This window comes from Eschscholzia californica, unplaced genomic scaffold (assembly GCF_041429995.1).
Source record: "Eschscholzia californica isolate CP2 unplaced genomic scaffold, dmEscCali1.0.p SCAF_2, whole genome shotgun sequence".
Lineage (NCBI taxonomy): Eukaryota > Viridiplantae > Streptophyta > Magnoliopsida > Ranunculales > Papaveraceae > Eschscholzia > Eschscholzia californica.
In genome coordinates this window covers 4,652,403-4,672,769 of record NW_028238309.1, presented here as the reverse complement: position 1 = coordinate 4,672,769, position 20,367 = coordinate 4,652,403, and the positions used below count along the sequence as shown (strand labels likewise).

At 39.1% G+C, this 20,367-nt stretch overlaps 2 protein-coding genes and 1 pseudogene across 2 annotated transcripts; all 3 read right to left on the bottom strand.

Annotated features, from left to right (window-relative positions):
• Positions 1-570: 570 nt before the first annotated feature.
• LOC147555468 (large ribosomal subunit protein uL13w-like) lies at positions 571-2,872 on the bottom strand. Its single transcript, XM_086663075.1, has 4 exons — positions 2,125-2,872; positions 1,874-1,990; positions 1,693-1,780; positions 571-911 (listed from the first exon to the last, which is right to left on the bottom strand). The coding sequence occupies exons 1-4, from the start codon at positions 2,394-2,396 to the stop codon at positions 768-770; spliced, it is 621 nt and encodes a 206-aa protein (XP_086519201.1). The 5' UTR covers positions 2,397-2,872; the 3' UTR covers positions 571-767.
• Positions 2,873-4,033: 1,161 nt separating this feature from the next.
• Positions 4,034-10,139, bottom strand: LOC147555467 (26S proteasome non-ATPase regulatory subunit 1 homolog A-like). The gene is made up of 14 exons (XM_086663072.1): positions 9,917-10,139; positions 9,123-9,186; positions 8,787-8,892; positions 8,588-8,699; positions 8,342-8,510; positions 7,649-7,786; positions 7,220-7,575; positions 6,974-7,109; positions 6,620-6,865; positions 6,319-6,539; positions 5,974-6,232; positions 5,570-5,802; positions 4,925-5,435; positions 4,034-4,747 (listed from the first exon to the last, which is right to left on the bottom strand). Exons 1-14 carry the CDS (start codon positions 10,057-10,059, stop codon positions 4,403-4,405), a joined length of 3,039 nt encoding a protein of 1,012 aa, XP_086519198.1. The 5' UTR covers positions 10,060-10,139; the 3' UTR covers positions 4,034-4,402.
• A 3,718-nt stretch (positions 10,140-13,857) lies between these two features.
• On the bottom strand, positions 13,858-18,148 carry LOC147555466 (uncharacterized; annotated as a pseudogene).
• Positions 18,149-20,367: the final 2,219 nt, after the last annotated feature.

Sequence of the window (20,367 nt, the reverse complement as noted above, 5' to 3'; positions counted from 1 at the left end):
ACCATTGCTTGGACATGACAAATTTAAACAAATAAGGGTGAATGTCACTGTTTAAACATTTAAAAATGCATTTGAAGAAAATTGATTTCTCCTCCCATCTCCAAATTGCACGAAATTCTGACGTTTCATGTAGAGCCCGGCCGGTATTCAGCCAGGATACTTGTCGGGCATAGTACCATTAATGTTTCATGTAAATGACTTTCCGACGAAAATAGATGGCGTCAACGAGAAGAATTTTAAACTTTTTAGGCCTAGTTTTATTATGTAGACCTAAAGAATATTTTGATGAGAACTCGTAGCTATATCACACAGATTTTCTTCAAATGGAGTTTGAATGTCTAAGCAATGGAACCCAACCTCACGTGACCATATTGTTCGAGAAAAATATTTTGATGAGAATTCGTAACTATATTGTTCGGGAAGTCATTTTACATGAACGGTCAAAATTTCACGTGATTCTAAAATTTGCAAAATCTCTTCAAATGCGGTTTTGAATGAGAATATTGGATCTTTCATAGCATTCATTAATCGTATAAAGTAATAGACTTATTGGCAATGAGAAGGCACAACTTAAAAAGCCGAAAACTGTCTAAAATTAATCAAAGATTATAACAGATGAAACCTATATCAATATCACAGAATACATATAGCCATCAAATCATCAAACAAGTAGGAGAAAGTCGAAAAAATTTAGACCAAACTCATCGAAGGGGTCTTACCCTAACAAAATTTGTCATTTGGAAAAACTAGGTGTTCCTGTAAACCATCTAATACTTAACTGCAGAAAGAATATCTAGCTGGGAACCTAGTGATGCCTCAGCGGCCTTCTCGGCCTTGACCCTCAGCTTTGTTAGCTGCTTTTTCCTTTCATAAACTACTTGGGCTCTCTGCTTTCTCTTCTCCTCAAGTTCCTGGTGAACAAAAACAAGGCAACCAATATAAGCATAAATCTTTAACTCCTGGTTTTTCATACACACTTCAAAAATATTTCATTAAAGGAGTGGGGAGAATCGAAACAAATGAACTACGGTTTTCACAATCACGATGACTCTCAGTGGACATAATAAATGAGCTCACGTACATAGAGAAACAAAAGGCGGAAAGTATAGTAAGTGAATCAACAGATAGTTAACAATGAAGAGGGATTTCAAATTCTTGTTTTCCAAACTATATTCATAATAGCAAAAGTAAGATGCTATAGAGAAAACCATGAGCCCCACTCGAGCCACCACTAAAAACCAATAAGGTAGCCATAGGACAGTGCCGACAATTTCCGCAAATGACAATAGATTTTATAATACTACATTCTTTGAATCAGTTGATAAATCAAGTGAAGAATTCAAAGAAAATCAGCTGAACTCCACAATAGGTACCATCTTTTATTTGACACAAACTAAATTAGCTCAGAGGCAACATAAGCCGATTAGGTGATGGAAATGGCTTTTACAACCGTAATCCTATGTTTCAGAATTTACAAGTTCTGTGTTCGACAATTTATAATTCGCCGAAGAGTTCAACCCGTTTGTAACATGATATAACACTGAAATGGTTTTCGATTTGCATAATGACATCTTATTAGAATGGGTTCACTTTCCACAGTGACATTGATCAGTAAGAAGTCTAACATAATGTAAAGCCAAAGATTTCTGATAACGAAAGCGCGAAAAAAAAACTAAGCAAGCAAAATTTCACCTTAATGGTATCATGGTGACTCCATCCAACTTCACTTGAAAGTCTACCCAACAAGCAGTACTTGTGTCCAGGTTGAAGCCTCAAAACCCTAACACATAACAACAATAGAAAAATTAAATCTCAGCTCAACTCGTTCCTAATACTAATGAAAACCCTAAAACCACTTGAGAATCAAACTCACTTGAGAGCATCAGGGATAACCATTCTCTTTGTTTTATCATATGGTGGTGGAATACCCTCATAAGCCTTCAATCTTGCAAGAGCAGCAGCTCCACGCTTAGTCTTGTGAGGAATCATTCTAACAAAACCCCACATCATAAAATTAATTAATGAATCAAAATTCAATAGGAACCAACGAGTTAAAACTAGGGTTAGTAAGAAACATTACTAAAACTGAAACTAGGGTTTATAAAAAAAAGAATGAAAACTTACCCACGGATGGTTCTCCAGAGGATTTTAGCTGGAGCACGGAAATGAATAGGACCATGAGAAGGTTTAGTGTTCATTCTCTTTCGGAGAAAACGAAGGTACTTCATTTTCTGACGAACAAGACCACCGGAAAGACAAATCTCCTCGCAACGAACAACGACGACTTTCTGACCATTGAGAAGCTCTTTGGCGATAATGGAAGAAAGACGACCGAGCATGTGGTGACGGGCGTCAACCACTACCCTGCCGGCGCAAATTCCAGATCCGGATACCATTCTATCTCTCTTCCCCGCCTTTCTTCTTCCCTAATCTAGGGTTTCGAATCATTATCATACTTAAAGTAGCACAGACAGCCATTAGAGATCGATCTATCTCGCGGGTTGTTCAAGGGTTGGATTTAGACCCACCCGTGACTAACCCTTAAAATATTCCGCGGTACCTGGATTCAGGCTTCAGGGTGATAACCGGAACCGGCCTCGCAGGCCATGTTTCACCAGCCGGGCGAGACCGGGCAGAAGAATCTCGTTGCACAATACGACTACAGGGCGGGCTCGGACGGGGTACTTGAGAACTTTTTGTGCCCAATCCCACTGAACAGCCCGATAGCAGCGGGCAACTCGCTTTTTATACATGGGTTGAAGGATCAAAAAACGTACAACCATGATACTCTGTTCAATATATATCTCAACCTAGTTCCAGCCCTATTCGTGTCAGGGAAGGATTTAGAGGGGAGAACTGCTCAAACATATACCTTGCAAGAAATAGATTGGGTTATCTATGGGGCAGACAGTCATTTTCTAAAAACATATTTCATATCAATGGTTAATAAATGGTAGAATAAATCTCATCTAGTATTCAGTGTAATAAGAATTCTCATACTATATATGTTGAGGATCGATTTTATTATGAATGTAATTGTGGTTTTAATAAAAAAAAATACTATAAATGGCGGGATAACGTGTTACATGTCCATACCTCTAGCTGTTTCGACTTACATGTTCCAATTCTAGATTTTGGAAGTCCTTTCGTACCTTAGAAACTAGAATGTAAAGAATAGTTGTCGTCAAAGGATATTCATGAACTTGAGTAATCCGAGGAGCTGTTTTTGTCATTTGGACATATTAAGTAAGGTCGCAAGGGGCTTTACTACAGGTAGGCAAAATTTAAGAATGGTTTAAAAATCAAACAAAATTTGGCATGTGGGTGATACGTATTTTCAATGGTTCCACTCCACTAGCCCGCAAATCGCGATAAAACACAAATCTCTATCCAACATTTGTCTAATATTTCTTGTTCCCACTACACAGAAAATGAGGCTTCCCCTTTTCTGCTCACGAATATGAAGGGGGAGGGGTCCTAAGGCCACAGCTTTTGGGAGGAAAACTTGTATGTTTTCTTCTCCCAAATTTGCTAAAATAGAGAGAGAGAGAAGTTAAGGTAAAAAGCAGAAACTAAAATGTATTTATGAAAATCACTTGCAATTGACCAATCGTCCAATCCCCGGACGACCACTTCTCAATTGTTGGGATAGAGACAAGGGATATACGAGAATTTACTACTAAATAAACAAAGAGCCATTTCTGTATTTATGAAAAATCTTTTTTGTTACAAGTAATCATGCAAACTAAGAAGCCAAGAAGGAAGATTGTCATAAGTTAGGAGGCAAAAGGAAAGTAGCTGTCTTTTTTAAGATGGGGAAACTGGTATGAAGGTTCACATTTGAAGGAAAATAGCGGTCTTTTTTACAATCTGCAAACTGGTATAAAGGCTCGCATTTTAATGGCACAAGGGGAGGAACACATCCCCAAGTGGACGAGAAATTCAATAATCGAGCAAGACCTCATTTGTCGTATGCTCAAAACAAAGAAAAACCAACATGTAGGTATAAACTGGGATGTTCCTTAGAAAACCATTAAAGAAAGCAATTGAATAATACTGAAACAAAAGAAATTGGTTAACCTCAGTTATTGAGGCTTTCAGTTCTAGTGCAAAGTACAAGCCCCTAGTTCCTGATGTTCAAGCTTTTAAATACCCCGACAGTGGTAGTCGGGTGAGAGAGACGGACAATCACATTAATCATTATCAATATCCTCCACATCTCCAGCTCCCTTTCTTGGAGATTGGGTATAACAAGAAAACATTAGTTCGACACGAGAACCTCATAGAACTAACACCTGATAAAACTAACTCACCCGACGGGAATGGTGGGAGGCAGGTAGCCGACTTTGCCCACAATATTTTACGCTTCAACTGAAGAATAACTTGAACCAGAACGACTAAATTACGGGCTGTACTCAAAAGGCTGAGGGGGTTGAGGTTCCTCATCGACTGACATTGATGCTGCAGGTTGTGCCTGCTGACCTGTTGTTGCTGCAGCTGCTGCTGCAGGTGCATTTATTGAATATGGTGTGTCGGTGAGATGGAGAGAGAGAACTTCAGTCTCCTCTGGTCGGAGATCTTTCAACAGAACAAATCCTGACGGAGCCAACTTCACGGGGACATATCTACTGTCCTCAAGAAACTTTATGTACTTCTCTTGTGTCGGCACCACCCTTGCTGGGTTTGTCAATATTTCAAAACTTGGTTCTGGCTCAGCTGGCTTCTTTTCTGCTGATGAACTATCAACCTGAAAAATATCAGTGGGATTAGTCTTCATAGGACTTACACCAAAGCCATGAAATTGGGAGTGTTGGTTTCTAGCAAAGGTGAAACGAGAAAACTTCTAGCACACAAGAACTCATATTTCAGAGTTCAGTTAGAGCAGGTTTATGCATTTCTTAACCAACAATTTACCAGTCATTACCTGCATTGAGTCTCCCTCTTTCTCGCTAGATGATTTGCCCTTTTGGTTAGCAGAGGAAGGCTCCTCGGAAGATGATTTTTCAGCAATTGCTTTCTGTTCTGCGTCTTTCTTAGCACGAGCTTTTGCTTTAACAGAAGTTGATAAGATAGCAGTGGGAAGTTTTACAGCTGATGTTGTAGCAGGAGGGGTTGTTGGTTTAGGATACTCGAAAAGTGACGGTTTGGCATGTGATAAGAACTCAAATTTGGGGACATTGATGTCATAATTCAGGCCAATCAAAGCTGTCGGCGAGAATGAGAGGCTTATGAAATATATCAATGGATACCAGTACCAAAACTGGCTGAAGACGGCCAATCCAACAACTGCAGTAACCTTATCATGCTTCGACTTGGAAAGCAACTTGATGGTAACATTCCTCCCACCAGCATCGAGAATTCCAGTAGCTAATATTGCTCCCATCTTGCTCATGGTATCCTCGTGCTTGTCAAGAATTATTTTCTCCAGTTGGCGCCTAACATGAGACAAGAGCAATCAGCAATACACAATGTAAAATGATATTCCATACCCAAAATCATTATTAAAAAAAATTGGAACTAGATCATGAATTTAGCGAGCATTTAACTAGCGCAGAGTTGCTGTAAAAACCTGAAAGTCCCAACACGTGAATCACAAGCTTCGGTGGTTTGAACCATTACCATAGCCATAGCAATAAGTGCCCCTTGACGAACAAAGTCAACAACATCGGAAGTCAATGGTTCTAGCAACGATATGGCCTCACTCAAACCTGTACCTGCACATGAAATACCAACTGCCATTGCCGCACCATATCGGACATGTGGGTTGTATGACTCCGAGAGCAAGGAAACAATTCTAGGAGTCTGTCAAATTCAAGTAGCATGATAAAGAGTTAGGAAATGCTTAAAAGCTAGTCATTTACAGATTTCCAAGGCATATATGTCTACATGAACCGAAATATATATATATATATATATATATATATATATATATATATCCTAAGATAACAAGCTGGAAGAGTGAGAAGCACAAACCTGCTCAGGTTCAGAAGACAGGACAAACCCAAGAGCTAGAACAGCCGTCCTTCTCACGTCATCGCTTACATCAGAAACTGCGAAATGCAACAACTGACGAATAGCCTTGTTGTTTGCTGTTCCCCTATAAGCCAGGGCCAACGCATACATACCACCATAACGCAAGATTGGATCTTGGTCCCGGGTCATTTGTTCAATCAACGTGTCAGCCTCTTCCTCCCTTCCATAAACCGTAAGGGCAATACCCAGTGCCAACCCCCTGATTGGATGGAATAATAAAATAAGTAACTTGTGAAGGAAGCGAAGAACAAGAGCCATTTATTAAGATCCACAAGCTTCATGTACCTAATTATCTTCTCATGCTGTGTCTCATGAGCATATGTAAGCATCTCACTAGCTTTTTCACTAGCAGTTCCAACCATCAATAGACCCATACCAATTCCTGCAGCTTCACCAGCCACAGCACTATCAGTATAAAGAACATTCTTGATATCATCATAGATTTCTTCATCAGCGGTTCCAAGAGCAGCCAAACCAAGCCCTAAGCATGCGCCGTGCTGAATCACCTGTGCACCCCGAAAAAGTTGATCAAAACGGTAGCAGTAATAACAGAAAATAATGATTTAGAGTTGCAAGCAATAGATACCTCAACACTCGTACTGCGTAAACTGTCACGGAGAAATTGTTTAATCCCCTCCCCATGGTTAGCATGAATTAGACCCAATGCATAAAGAGCACCACCCTCTGAATATGGACTTCCACCACCAGCTCCACTTTGAGGGAGATAAGGTGCCATGAGTGACCTCCCCTGTTGCAGGTGACCCCTGTGAATAACACCAAGTCCAGCAGTTGCACTGAACTTGGCCCAATTTGTAGCTCTACTCAACCAATCCTGTCAAGCCACATACAGACATGAGTATAAAATGAAGATAGAAATAATATATTCCAGCTAAAGGAAGCAGAGAAAAATATGGGGAGAAGAAGAAGATATTTGAATCACCAGATTTTCTCTCAAAAAAGTATCTACTGTTGTTCCAGCATGCATTATTGCATTAGCATATATTGTCGCACTATGACAAACACTATTTCTCATCTCAACCGACTGCTTGATCGTCTTCAAAATTAGGAGATCAGATCTACATTAAATATGAATTGTGGCATAAGATCTCAATCAGATTTGGCAATGGAAACTCCTCATCAATTCATATGTTCCAGTAAATTACAAGAATCATAGATTAATACTAACCTGTTATGACTGTACAGAAACTGTAGAGTCAATTTTATAGACGTCTCTCCAGACAAAATTCCCTTGAGTTTCGCAACCCTTTCATTATAGGTCTCTTGTTTAGGATCCACGTCACTAGCACGAGGAGCACTGGTTCCATCTACCATTTGAATGTCCTCTGACGAAGCTGGTTGATCGTTACCCACTGTAGAAGTTTCGTTTTGAACTGAACCAGATTCATCGTTACGAACAAGTACATCAGGCTCTGCTGGTCTCAATACTGGTTCAGGAAAACGACCTCTAACGCTCAACAGAAAAGCTTGACGCTCATTCTCAACTAGGTCAAAAGCTATTTGAAAAGCCAGTAACGCATCATCCTGCCACCAAGGTATTCAGTTATGATGACTGCCATGAAGCAAAAACAACTAGAAAACAAAAATAACAACTAACCTCTTTCTCAGAGCGCAGAAGCTTTTCCAATATGGCTGCAACGCCTTCAGGCTCATCCAAGAACATAAGGCATTGGCAGATGCTAAGATAATCAGGAGAAGGTAGTTTTCTGTACACTTTAACTAGAAGACGAAGTACCTGTAATGCAAGGATTTTCTAATTATTAATTTTTGTCTAGTTTAACCATTACGGATAAACACTCTTAATTCCACGCATAACATGAATGAAAATATAACACTCAAATGGTAGAGATGAACTTCCGGTCCTTAACCAGAGGTCCTAAAGAAGAAGATAAGTTAAATTGGAAACATAAAAAACAAGAATGTGGTCTTCATCATTCCACGTCAAATAAACTATTAAGTAGGTAACTGCGTTACGGTTTCAAAAAACCAATTCTAAGAAACAAAAGTAACGACGTGACTAGATGTCATGTAATAATATAGGCCAACAGTAGGGCACACATAATTGCAATCTACAATTTAAATATTAAACCAACTTATACAAAACTTACATGTAAGACCAACTAAATACAACATTGTTACTACGCACTGAAAATGCAATTTTTTCCATATCAAATAAGGTATCAGAACAAAAAGTGTTAAGCTCTTCTTCAGGATGATAGTCAAACACTTGAAACAAAGCCAACTGTAGCACATCACTCCCTCGACAATGGGAATGAAGAGATATTCATACCTCACGCCGATATTCTCTGAGATTAACAAAGGAATGGGAGATATTGATGCAATATGAAAGAGTTCCTTGAACATTATCACTCCTCGTAATCGCCTCCTCTAGTTTGTCCAACCTCCTGCACTCAACTGCAATTCCCATAGCTTGTTGATATTTTCCATCCAAAATGCACCTAAATGAAGTCAAACTGAAATAAGTGCCCGAGCCACCAAAAATATTTCAAGAAACAGAATAAGTAAGATCATTTACTTATCCAACATCCTCTCCACAATGGCCTCCAATCTGGGATCCACCTTTTCCACTGATAGGTTGGACTCGGCTGCTTTAGACTTAAGACTGGCGTATTCATCTATTGCTTTAGCTGAATGACAGAACCAAACCCATAAGTTTACTAGTCAGCTCCACCTAGTAACACAGAAATATGCAGACAAGATAAATTGATTCTAACCTAGTAGAGTGTGGACATAATCAGAGTCTTCTGAAACATCAAACAGAGAACCCGCTCCCAGAGCATAAGATAAAGCGTCATCTAGTTCACCCAGATAGTAGAACACCTACAGGAATTCCGTAAATTAAATTCATGAAAAATCAAATCACGTCTTTAAACACATTGAATAATCTCAGGAAATCCTGAATTTGTCTAACTGAACTAATGAGAAACTTGCAACAATACTGTAAAATTAGCTATTGTTGATACTGTATACGAAGAAAGGAGTCCAAATATACAGAATTGTTATGCGTTGAGGAATTACGGTAAGCATAAACGACAAGGTTTGTTTCAGACCTTTGATGCAAGCAATGCAGCAAGTTGTCTTTGGTCAAACTCTTCATCTTCATATAAGCTTTCACTGCACAACAATATGAATTCAACAACTCAAAATTTATAAATAAGAAAATGCAATAAGCTCACTAGAGTTCAAGATGAAGTTCCAAAAACACACAGCTCCCACAAAGCACAAAACTTACCGACAGAGTGATTGCTAATGTTATATTTGCGTGTTCAACGATATATCATACTTAACAAGGGCTGAAGTCATGATATAAAAATCACATAATAGCAAAAGGCATTCCATCTATTGTAAGTATAAATTGGACCATTGCACTGAATAGAATTGGGGAAAACAATTTCATCGTTTGAACCAACAAATTATAGACTAAAATTCCTTCTACAAGTCAAAAGTTCGCTCCAATTTTAACAAGTCCAAGTTCAACTCCCATCACTGGTTGTACAGCTTTCTAAGTTAAAAAGGCAACGACTTTATATCTTATCATGCCCTAAGGGAACTATCTGTGCTAGGAAATCCATGAAGCAACATCAATAAGCTACACTATCTATATCAGGATGGGCCATAAAATAAAAGACTGCAATTTTAAACCTAAACAACAAAAGGTTCTGTCTTTACGTTGATATTTTACAGCAATAAACTGTGAATGAAGTCATCGCTTTCCCTATTCACATAAACCCTAATTTCAAAAGAAAACTTGCAGATCCATGAAAATAAGAAGAGATCAAATCAAACCCTAACTACCAAAGATGGGAATTCAATCACAGAAACAAAAGAAAAGATATAAACATACATAATCGGTACACTTGTAGAGATTTCAGGCCAGAAGTAGTCAACGAATGTGTTGAGATTTGTGAGTGCGTGAAGCTTGAGAGTTGGATGATTTTCGTTGAGCATAGCAAGTAAACCACTTGCAGAACTGACCATGGTCGCCATGACTACTGATCGAACAAAAACCCTAATGAATTCGAGCTAGCTAGGGTTTCGTTTTTTTTCTTTCTTGATACAGAAGAAACACACACAGACGGAGTGCGAGCGAAGAAAAGGTGACTAGATGAGAGAAGACGGATCCCCTTTTCTTTTATAGAGGACTTGAGGTGTGCCTAAGGTCGGTGTCCGCTCTATCATGGGCTAGGGGATGGGGCTAGCCCAGCCCGTTGCATCGGCCGAACGTGTTCGGACCACGGATAGTGTCCCTTACTCGGACCCTGGCCCGAACATGAAACTACAGATAGTGTCCCTCACTCGGACCCTGTCCCGAACATGAAACACCTACAAAGTCTGACCGATTACGTGCAAAAACGCTAGGCCTTATACTAGTGGTGTTCTATGTTATCTTATGATTTCTGATCTCCCTCACCCTCTATCCATGGGTGAACTAGGGGTAATTTAGTATCATGGGCTAGGGTCTTGGCCCAGTTGAGGGATGGGAAAACAACCCTTGAGCCAACCTGTCTCGAGAGGGGTACTGTGGGATGTCACCCGGTCTGCGCAGGCCTGCTCGTTACATTCGTCAGGTGTGTTCGGACTACAGGTACGATCCCTGACCCGGTAATCGCCCCATTATGAAACAACTGCGAATTCTGTTTGATTGCAGCAATAGACCGGAGGGCTTCTTCGAGTCTTCTTTTGTTCATTTCTCTTGGGTATTCCAATCTCCCCTTTTATCTCTCTTTGAGAATCTTAGATAACTGATTTGCTTGGAACCTTGAGGTTAGAATAAATACTAAAAATTAAGACATGTCTAACATTGAAATTGGACATAAAGATCATCCGTTATACCTTATTATATGGATCTTGGACCCTTTGTTAGTTATTGGTGGATCTTAGGTAGTATTATTTATGGTACAATAATGCAACTATAACCCAAAATTAGAAATCTTATTTGTTACATTAAATGATATACAAATTTGATAGCTTATAAACTATTAAAATAAGGATTATAAACAGTAGAGACGAAACTCAAACCACTAGCCTCACGAGCATAAAGAGATTTGGGCTCCCAAACATATACTAGTAACTTTAGTCCTTTGGATAAAACCCATTATCTTTTATAAACAACCCAAATAGAGTGTCAATTAACCTGCTACAATTAAGATGTTTAACCTTCAAATATTTTCGTAAGTAAAGGTTCACAAGACTAAATTTAACAAAATTTCGTAGAATAAAGTGACCCCCTTTTACTGAGGGAACTACAAACGCATTATCCGCACTGCAGCACACCTAAAACATGTTCAGAGTTTTAGTATCGAATAAAAATTATACTCCACAATAAATTTCACATACGAGTACAATAGAAGCGTCTGATTGGCACTTGGTGTCGAGTAGGTTCACAGTAACAATTGTCAGTTATGGAAAATTATACTAGTAAGATTTTTTTTCAATATTGATGTATTTGCTCTCAGACTCTTAGTACACATCATTCATTCCCCCCATAAGTCTTTTTTTGGTATTTTTTATTGATAATTCCTCATAAGCCTTGAAAAAGAAAGAATCTAATTTCTTGTGTCCCTAATTATTTCCACATCTCGGTTTTTTGAATGTCCGATTTAATCTGTGGGCGTAGATAGAGAGGATGAGGACCACGGACCACCACTAATTTTCTTGTCTCACCCACAAACCAAAACCCATATAATAATATTCACATTACCTTCATTTGTAGTAGGTGTACAAGACATTCACCCAGCATACCAATCTACAGATCTAGTAAGAATTTAGGATTAGTGTGAAAATATTGGATGTCTTTTTTAAATTAATTACAATCTACAATAGTCATTACAGTGACATTAATACATCAAAAGTGTGATAAATACGATAGCCACCGAACTTAAACTCATACAAAAACATAAAATCTATTTTTATGGAAATCGAATCAGGGACTTCAAGAATTTTAGAGTTTATCTTTCAACAAGAAAAAAGAATTTTAGAGTTTATGTCAACATATCAACCACTCGAGCTACCAAATGTTGACAAAATATTGGATGTTCTATCATAGACAAAATAATCTTAATGTTGAACACAAATGTTAGTGTTTAGTATGACTGAGAAAATTTGGATGTTTTAATTTGAATTTCACAAGCTTTAATATACTAAATTGGATTTCAGAAACCTGATTTTAGTTTCTTCCAAATTCAAATTGTCCCCTTTGAAATACCCTAGTTTCAAAATATGGAAAAAATAATCCTAAATGGCAAAAACAAACACCTTAATTTAAGAATCCTAACTTTAAAAATAAATATCTAAATTTCAAATTGAAATCCTAATTTCAGAAATCAGAAACTCTAATTTCTAAAATAAGAACCTTAAATTCAAAAATAAAAATCGTAAATATCTAAATTTCAGACATTATTCACCATTTGCATCTCTTCCGCCAAAATTAATGAGGTATAAACAAAATATCGGAGCGAAATTTAGATATCTCATGATGGTGATGTTTAAGATTTTTGTCATATTTGAATGATGATGGTGGTTAGGGATTGAAAGTCAAATGATATTGCCTAATTTTTTTTGTACCCAATACGTAGGTTAAAGTTTAAATGTATTCATGATGACCTTGCCTAAATAATTCACTCATCACATAAGCTAATAAATCACTGAAAGAAACTCAGAAAGAGACCGAAATTCATTCATCAGCTTGTCTGAAATTGAGTTTCAGATAAATAAAGATTCGGATAGAAACTAAAGCATTAACACTACTAACCAATTGAGAAAGAAAGATAAATAAAGAAGCGAGGAAATCTGAGCTTGGGAGATGGAGAGTTGGAGGCAGAGCGAAAGCAAGAGAAGGATAGTGTGGGATTTTTGTGACACATAAGAGGCGATAGAAAATTCACACTTCTTCACATTTTCTTTCTTGCACCTAATCAATTTTCACACGTTTTGAATTAAGCAAGCAATAAAACCGATTTTCGTAGAAAATCGATTTCCCACCTAATTTTCATGCTAACCAAACGGGGCCTTACAACAAAAACAATGAATAAAATGGTAAAACTGGTAGTCTTTTTTACTATCTGGAACAAGTGGCGAATAATTTATGGAAAAAGCTCAACCACCATCTCACTGTAGGGGTGGGAATCAGGCGGGTATGAGTACCCACGGGTATCTAGGTCTCGGGCGCGGGCAAGTCGGGTACTTTTCCTCTTTGACCACTCGGACACTCGGGTAAATCGGGCGGACAAATTCAAATCTTTCAACGATCAAAGCCCGCCCAAGCCCGGTTCTAGAGGCGGGTTATCCGGGCGTCGGGTAACCCAAAAAATTATAATAATTTGTTTAAAAATTAACATTTAATATTATGATATTAAGAAGTATGACTTAAATTGTACTTAATTCATAATTAACCTTCTTCCATTGGCATTTAACTATTGAAATCCATTTCAACCGATCCATTTTTGAACTAATTCATATACTATTATGTGAGTGATAAAAGTATTCAGTAGCTAAAGAGAGTAGAAGAAAGATAGGAAGCAGTGAGAGATAAGAGTTGGAACAAATTTTTCTGATGCTCATTCCAAATCGAAAGATAACTATTTAAAGGGAAAACAACTAGAACAATTCAAACTTCTCCTAATAACTAGGAAACAGATTTTAGTTGAGATGTGGGAATCCCCATTATCTCCTTTATTTAAGCAATAACAATTCAAACTACTGAGACTAATTCAAATGATACTTGGCTAAGACTAATTCAAATTCATTTCCCTTTGACTGTTGCCTGATAAGTATAGGCTTTGACACCTAACAATCCACCCCACTCGAAGTCACCTTGTCCTCAAGGTGGAACAGAGGATAAGCACGCGAGAACCGCCATTTATTCTCCCATGTTGCATCCTCATGAGGTTGACCACTCCACTTAACTAGAATCTCCGTCTTCGGCCGATATTTCCCTTTTTGCACGACTCGTTCCTCCAGGATAAGCTCCGGTTCGGGCATTGTTTGTAGTTGAGCAGGTTCGTTGACGGGAGGCGGGAACGGTTTCGGAACAGGGCCTTCACTCTTTCTCAATAAACTCACATGAAAATCGTCGTGAATCAAGGACTCAGGAGGTAATTCAATTCGATATGCCACCTTCCCCACCCTAGCAAGAATTTTGTAAGGACCAAAAAATCGTGGACTTAACTTAGCTGTTGTTCTAGTAACCACACTCGACTGATGATACGGTTATAACTTAACATAAACCTGATCCCCCACCTCAAATTCTAATTCACGCCGGTGCCGATCAGCAAAATGCTTCATACGGTTTCGGGATTCAAAGAGGTTGGCTCGCAAGGTTTTCAGCATCAAATCACGGTCTTGAAGGTATTCTTCAACAACTTGTACCTTGGTCGTTCCCGGAACATAGGGCAGGAGCTTAGGGGGTAGCCGCCCATAAACAACCTGAAGGGTGTTAGCTTGGTGGAAGTGTGGACTGAAGTATTGTAACTGTATTCTGCCCAAGGTAACCAATCCACCCACTTCTTAGGCTTGTCACAACCAAAACAGCGCAGGTATTGTTCTAGGATCCGATTAATAACCTCTGTTTGTCCATCTGATTGTGGATGGTAACTAGAGCTCATGCATAAAACCGAACCCTGTAACTTAAATAAAGCTTGACATCTTTGCTATAAAATTTTTATCACGATCACTTACAATGGTTGAAGTAATACCATGCAAACGGACAATGTTGGATACAAATTCTCGAGCAACGGTTGAAGCGGTAAACGGGTGTCGCATAGGCACGAAGTGAGCATACTTAGAGAGTCGATCCACAACCACCATGACTGTGGTGAACCCGTTAGATACCAGTAATCCTTCCAAAAAATCAATGCTAATGTCTTCCCAAATTTTTTTCGGTACCGGGAGGGGTTGCAACAACCCAGCTGGTTGCATGCTATCTGTCTTAGCTCGTTGACATGTATGACATTCCCGGATATACTTCTTCATAAAATCTTTCATTCCCATCCACCAAAAATTTTATTTCACCTTAGCAACCGTCTTGAGGAAACCAAAATGGCCTCCTTCAGGGGAGGAGTGACACATAGCCAACACAGTAGATAAAAGAGGTGACTTGGGACTCAACAAAATAGCATCATCTCTAAACCATACGCCATCACGCTCCACAAGGTTTCCCTTAATTGGAACAGGCAATGATGAAGGCAATTTCAAATAAAAAGGGTCAGAGTGTACCCCCTCTTGAATGGCAGTCCATATGGTGGACAAGGATGTGAAACACCTAAAAAGTAAAACTCAGGTTTGCGAGAGAGCGCATCCGCAACTTGGTTCAGCTTTCCACCCTTGTATTCAATTTTATAATCAAATCCCAAGAGCTTGGGTAACCATCTGGATTGAGCAGGTGTAGTGATTCGTTGCTCCATTAAGTATTTGAGACTAACATGGTCTGTTTTTACCACAAAAGGCCGACCCAACAAATAGTGACGCCATTTACGAACCGCCTTTACAATAGCTAACATCTCCTTCTCATATGTGGACCAAGATAGCATGGTGCTCTTTAAAGGAACACTAAAATAAGCCAATGGCCTCCCTCGTTGAGTGAGAACAGCTCCAATACCCACCCCACTCGCGTCACACTCCACGGTAAATGGGTGAGACCAATCAGGTAAAGCCAAAGTAGGGGTGGTTGTCAAGGCAACCTTTAACGTTTGGAATGCCGCTTCTGTCTCTTCATCCCAAATAAAAGGGCCCTTGCCTACTAGTTTATGCAAGGGGGCTGCAATACTTCTGAACCCCTTAATAAACTTTCGATAATATCCGGCCAACCCCAAGAACCCCCGAACCCCTTTTGCATTAGTCGGAGTAGGCCATAAGAGGATAGCTTGAACCTTAGCTGTTTCCACCACCACCCCACCCGATGAAATAACATGACTTAAATAGTTAACTTGAGTAACCCCAAAACAACATTTGGAGAGCTTGGCAAAAAGATGATTAGTAATTAACAACTCCAAAACAGTACGTAAGTGACCAAGGTGATCATCCAAAGACTTTGAATAAATAAGTATATCATCAAAGAATACTAAAATAAACTTACGTAGGTAAGGCCGGAAAATGTCGTTCATCAAACACTGAAAAAAGTAGCCGGCGCGTTGGTGAGTCCAAAAGGCATAACAACAAACTCATAATGCCCATCATGTGTTCGGAACGCTGTTTTAGCTATGTTTGTCTCCCGAACTCGTATTTGGTGGTAACCGGAACGAAGATCAAGCTTAGAAAAAAATTTAGCGCCATATAATTCATCTAAGAGCTCGTCTATTACTGGAATTGGGCACTTGTCCTTGACAGTGATGTCGTTGAGAGCTCTATAATCGACACAGAAACGCCATGCACCGTCAGATTTTTTTACTAGCAAGACCGGCGATGAAAACGGGCTGTGGCTGGGGCGAATCAACCCGTCTTGCAGCAGTTCCTTAACCTGTTTTTCGATTTCTGTCTTCTGCAAATAAGGGTGACGATACGGACGAGAACTAACGGGTTTGGCCTCCGGAATTAATGGTATATCATGGTCATGGAAACGCTTAGGGGGTAATCCCTTAGGCTCCCGAAAGACCTGTTCGTATAAAACCCGTTGAACAGCTGTGCAGGGACTCGGGCTAGAAGAAGATTTTGCATTGACTCGGCTAACTTGGATAAGTAAGGCAGTACCTTGAATTCCCATCAATTCATTGGCTTTTAAAGCAGTAAGGTCTGATCCTTTCAACCCTTGTAACTTATGTGTTGAATCCTTAAGACGAAACCCAAGAGTGAGGTTCTGGAAATTAATCTCAACAGGTCCCAAAGTCTTCAACCACTGAATACCTAAGACAATAGGACAAGCTGCAATTAGTAAAACAAAGAAGTCAGTGGTTATTATATACCCTTGAATGACAATTGTAAGACCTCGCACTCGTCCCATACAAGCTATCTTCTCAAGATTAGCGACCACCACCTCTAAACTGACCCCATTATCCACCGGCAACCCGAATCGTTCCACCAATGTCTGTTCGATGAAATTGTGGGTGCTACCCCCATCAACTAACACCACCACATCTTTGCTATGAATCTTACCAGGCAATCGTAAAGTTTGTGGCAGAATTGCACCTGAAATCGCATGGAAAGATATCTCAGCGGTGACCTCATTAGGAAGGGTATCATTAGCTTCATCTTCCTGGTTGTCGCTTTTTTCAACGTCATCGACTTCACTGATCATGAACAGTTGGGGCTTGCTACACTTATGACCAGGAGTGTAACGTTCATCACAATAGTAACATAACCCTTTTTCTCGACGTTCCCTTGCCTCTGCCCCTGATAAGCGACGAACTGGACTTGGGGCCAAAAGTCCAGCAGTGGGACGGGACTTAGATAGAGAATTAAAACTTGTTACCCGAGTAGAGGAAGAACCCCGTTGTTGCAAGCTCATTTTCTCCTCAATCAAACGGGACAACCCCATTGCATATGTCACGTTTCGCGACTTCTTGAGTTTCACCTCCAAACGAATCTCCTCCTTCAGACCACCTACAAAACAACCAAGTAAAAAGGACTCTGGAAGGTTGTCAACGCGGTGTGACAATTGTTCAAAAGCCTCAATATAAGCTGCAACTGTGGTGATTTGTTTGAGCCGATGTAGGGATTCCGAGGGGTCATCATAATCAGTCGGACCAAAACAGCTCAACAAGGCTGTGGTAAATTCCCTCCATGTCATCGGACCTCGTGGTTTTGCAAACCATCGGTGCCACTGTAAAGCGATGCCATCAAGGTGAAACGAGGCCAGATTGACACGATCTTCATCTGCCACATTTTGAAATTCGAAATACTGTTCAGCCTGATATATCCATCCAGTAGGATCATCACCACTAAAACGGGGAAAATGGAGTTTCAGGTAGTGCTTACCCTCATTCCCGTTTGTGATTTTTTTGCCTGCACCGGACGGTTTTTCGGAATCTCGATCCTTAATGGTCTGAACCTCGGTTACCAATTTGTTGATCATGATAGTGAGTTTCTCGATAGCTTCATTAGTGTTGTTTTGGAACTGTTCGAGATTTTGTTTATGTGTCTCCATTGGATCAACACTGCTCTGGTACCACTGTTATGTGAGTGATAAAAGTATTCAGTAGCTAAAGAGAGTAGAAGAAAGATAGGAAGCAGTGAGAGATAAGAGTTGGAACAAATTTTTCTGATGCTCATTCCAAATTGAAATATAACTATTTAAAGGGAAGACAACTAGAACTATTCAAACTACTCCTAATAACTAGGAAACAGATTTTAGTTGAGATGTGGGCATCCCCATTATCTCCTTTATTTAAACAATAACAATTCAAACTACTGAGACTAATTCAAATGATACTTGGCTAAGACTAATGCAAATTCATTTCCCTTTGATTATTGCCTGATAAGTACGGGCTTTGACACCTAACATATACTAACACAGAGACCAAATTGAAAATTTAGACAAGGTAACCATCATGTTGGTTAATAGTCCATCAGAATATATTAAAACATCTGATATATATTATCATCATTTGTTTAGATCTACAATTTTACATTAGTATGAAAGAAAATATGAATATAAGATCTTTAAAGTTCAAACATTTAGATCTACTCATAGGTCAAGATAGTTTCAAACTTTTTTTTTTTTATCTTGGATAAGAGACTGAGTCACTGAGAGAGAGAAATACAGTAAATAAAGGAAGGGAAGTCTACAAAGTTCAAGAGTCAAAATGAAGAGGCAGAATGGTTTGGTTGGAAACTAAACTACTAATCTCTATTTATAGAGGAAACCTAAAGCGGACCTTAAATCCAACCAAGAATATAATCCTGATTTAACGGTTCACATTTATGTCTGTGGTGGGTAGTGACAAGCGGGTATATAAGCATCACCCGCCAACTCATAAGGGGCGGTATATTTAGGCACCCGTCGAGTGTCTTCCATTGGGCGTGCCCGCGTGGGCGGGAGCTCGGGTAGGCCTTTTCACCCGAGGCCGCCCACTAAATTCCCTCGGGCTGGGTGGGTACTACCCATCTTCGGGCGTGGGCGTCCACGAGCCTTATCGGACCCGGGTAAACGAGACGGATATCGGGTAGGCAGGTATAATTCCCACCCCTAATCTCACTTAAAGTCTAAACCCTCAAAATCCATGCGTCAAACCACAATGACAGCGTGACAGACTATAGAAGCGTCTCCAATGTAAGATTCAAATTGAAAAAATTTGAGTGTCGTTGATACTTAAGATTTTTTCAATTGAAAATAAAAAAACTTACTCCAATTCAAAATTCAATTTGGATCTGAGATGATATGATAACATTTAATTTAAAGATGTCTTAAGAAAAAACTCAATATAAAAACATAATATTTGAGATTTTTATAAGGACCTCACTTGTGCAATCTCAACTACCACTTCACCCACATACGCAATTTGATTTTTTTTTTAGTTTCACAATGCTCTTATAGGCTATAGCTATTAAATGGTAGAGGGTGAAGTACACACAAGTAGTAGGTGAATAACATTGTTTTTATACAAGATTTTCTGTACTCCTAGTCAAGACTCAAGATCACCCATCTACCTACTTTCCCTCCCATCACTCTCTCTCTCTCTCTCTCTCTCGACCTCTTTCTCTCACTAAAAAACCGAACTCTCTTTGAGTCGTTACCTGATCCCATAATTTGTAACTTGGAAGATTACGGCAGAGACTAATGGCTGCCGCCGACGGGAAGGTCTACAATTTAGCTGAAGTTTCTGAACACAGTAACTCCAAGGATTGTTGGCTTATCATCGGCGGCAAGTTAGACTTTAGTCCAACTGAATTTTATATTTTCTATTTTTAGTAGTTTCCGAATTTTATATTTTCTTAGTTTTAGTAGTTTCAGCCTTTCAGGATTGAAGTGGTTCAGAAAATTGAGTCAAAGGAAGTTGAATCAAAAGAAGGTGAAAAACTTCGCAAGTTAGACTTTAGTCCAACTGAATTTTCTTCATACGAACATTCGTTCTCAAATTTTTGTGAATCTCAATTTTTTTCATATGGATTGATGAGTAATGTTATTAGAAAGTCTTCATCGAAGTTCGTAATTTCCAATCACTATACTCATGATCTGTACAAATTTAATTGTGGGGGTAAAAATGAAGTAATTTGAGTCATATTACGATTATAGAGAGAATATTTTTTGTGACCTCATAAAATTTTAACTCAAATCTGAAAGGTAACATTCAAGTCACTTAGTAAATTGGAGGCGAGTTTCTTTGAAGTGGAAGTGCAAAAAGTTTTTTCAGAAGATCTTTCAAG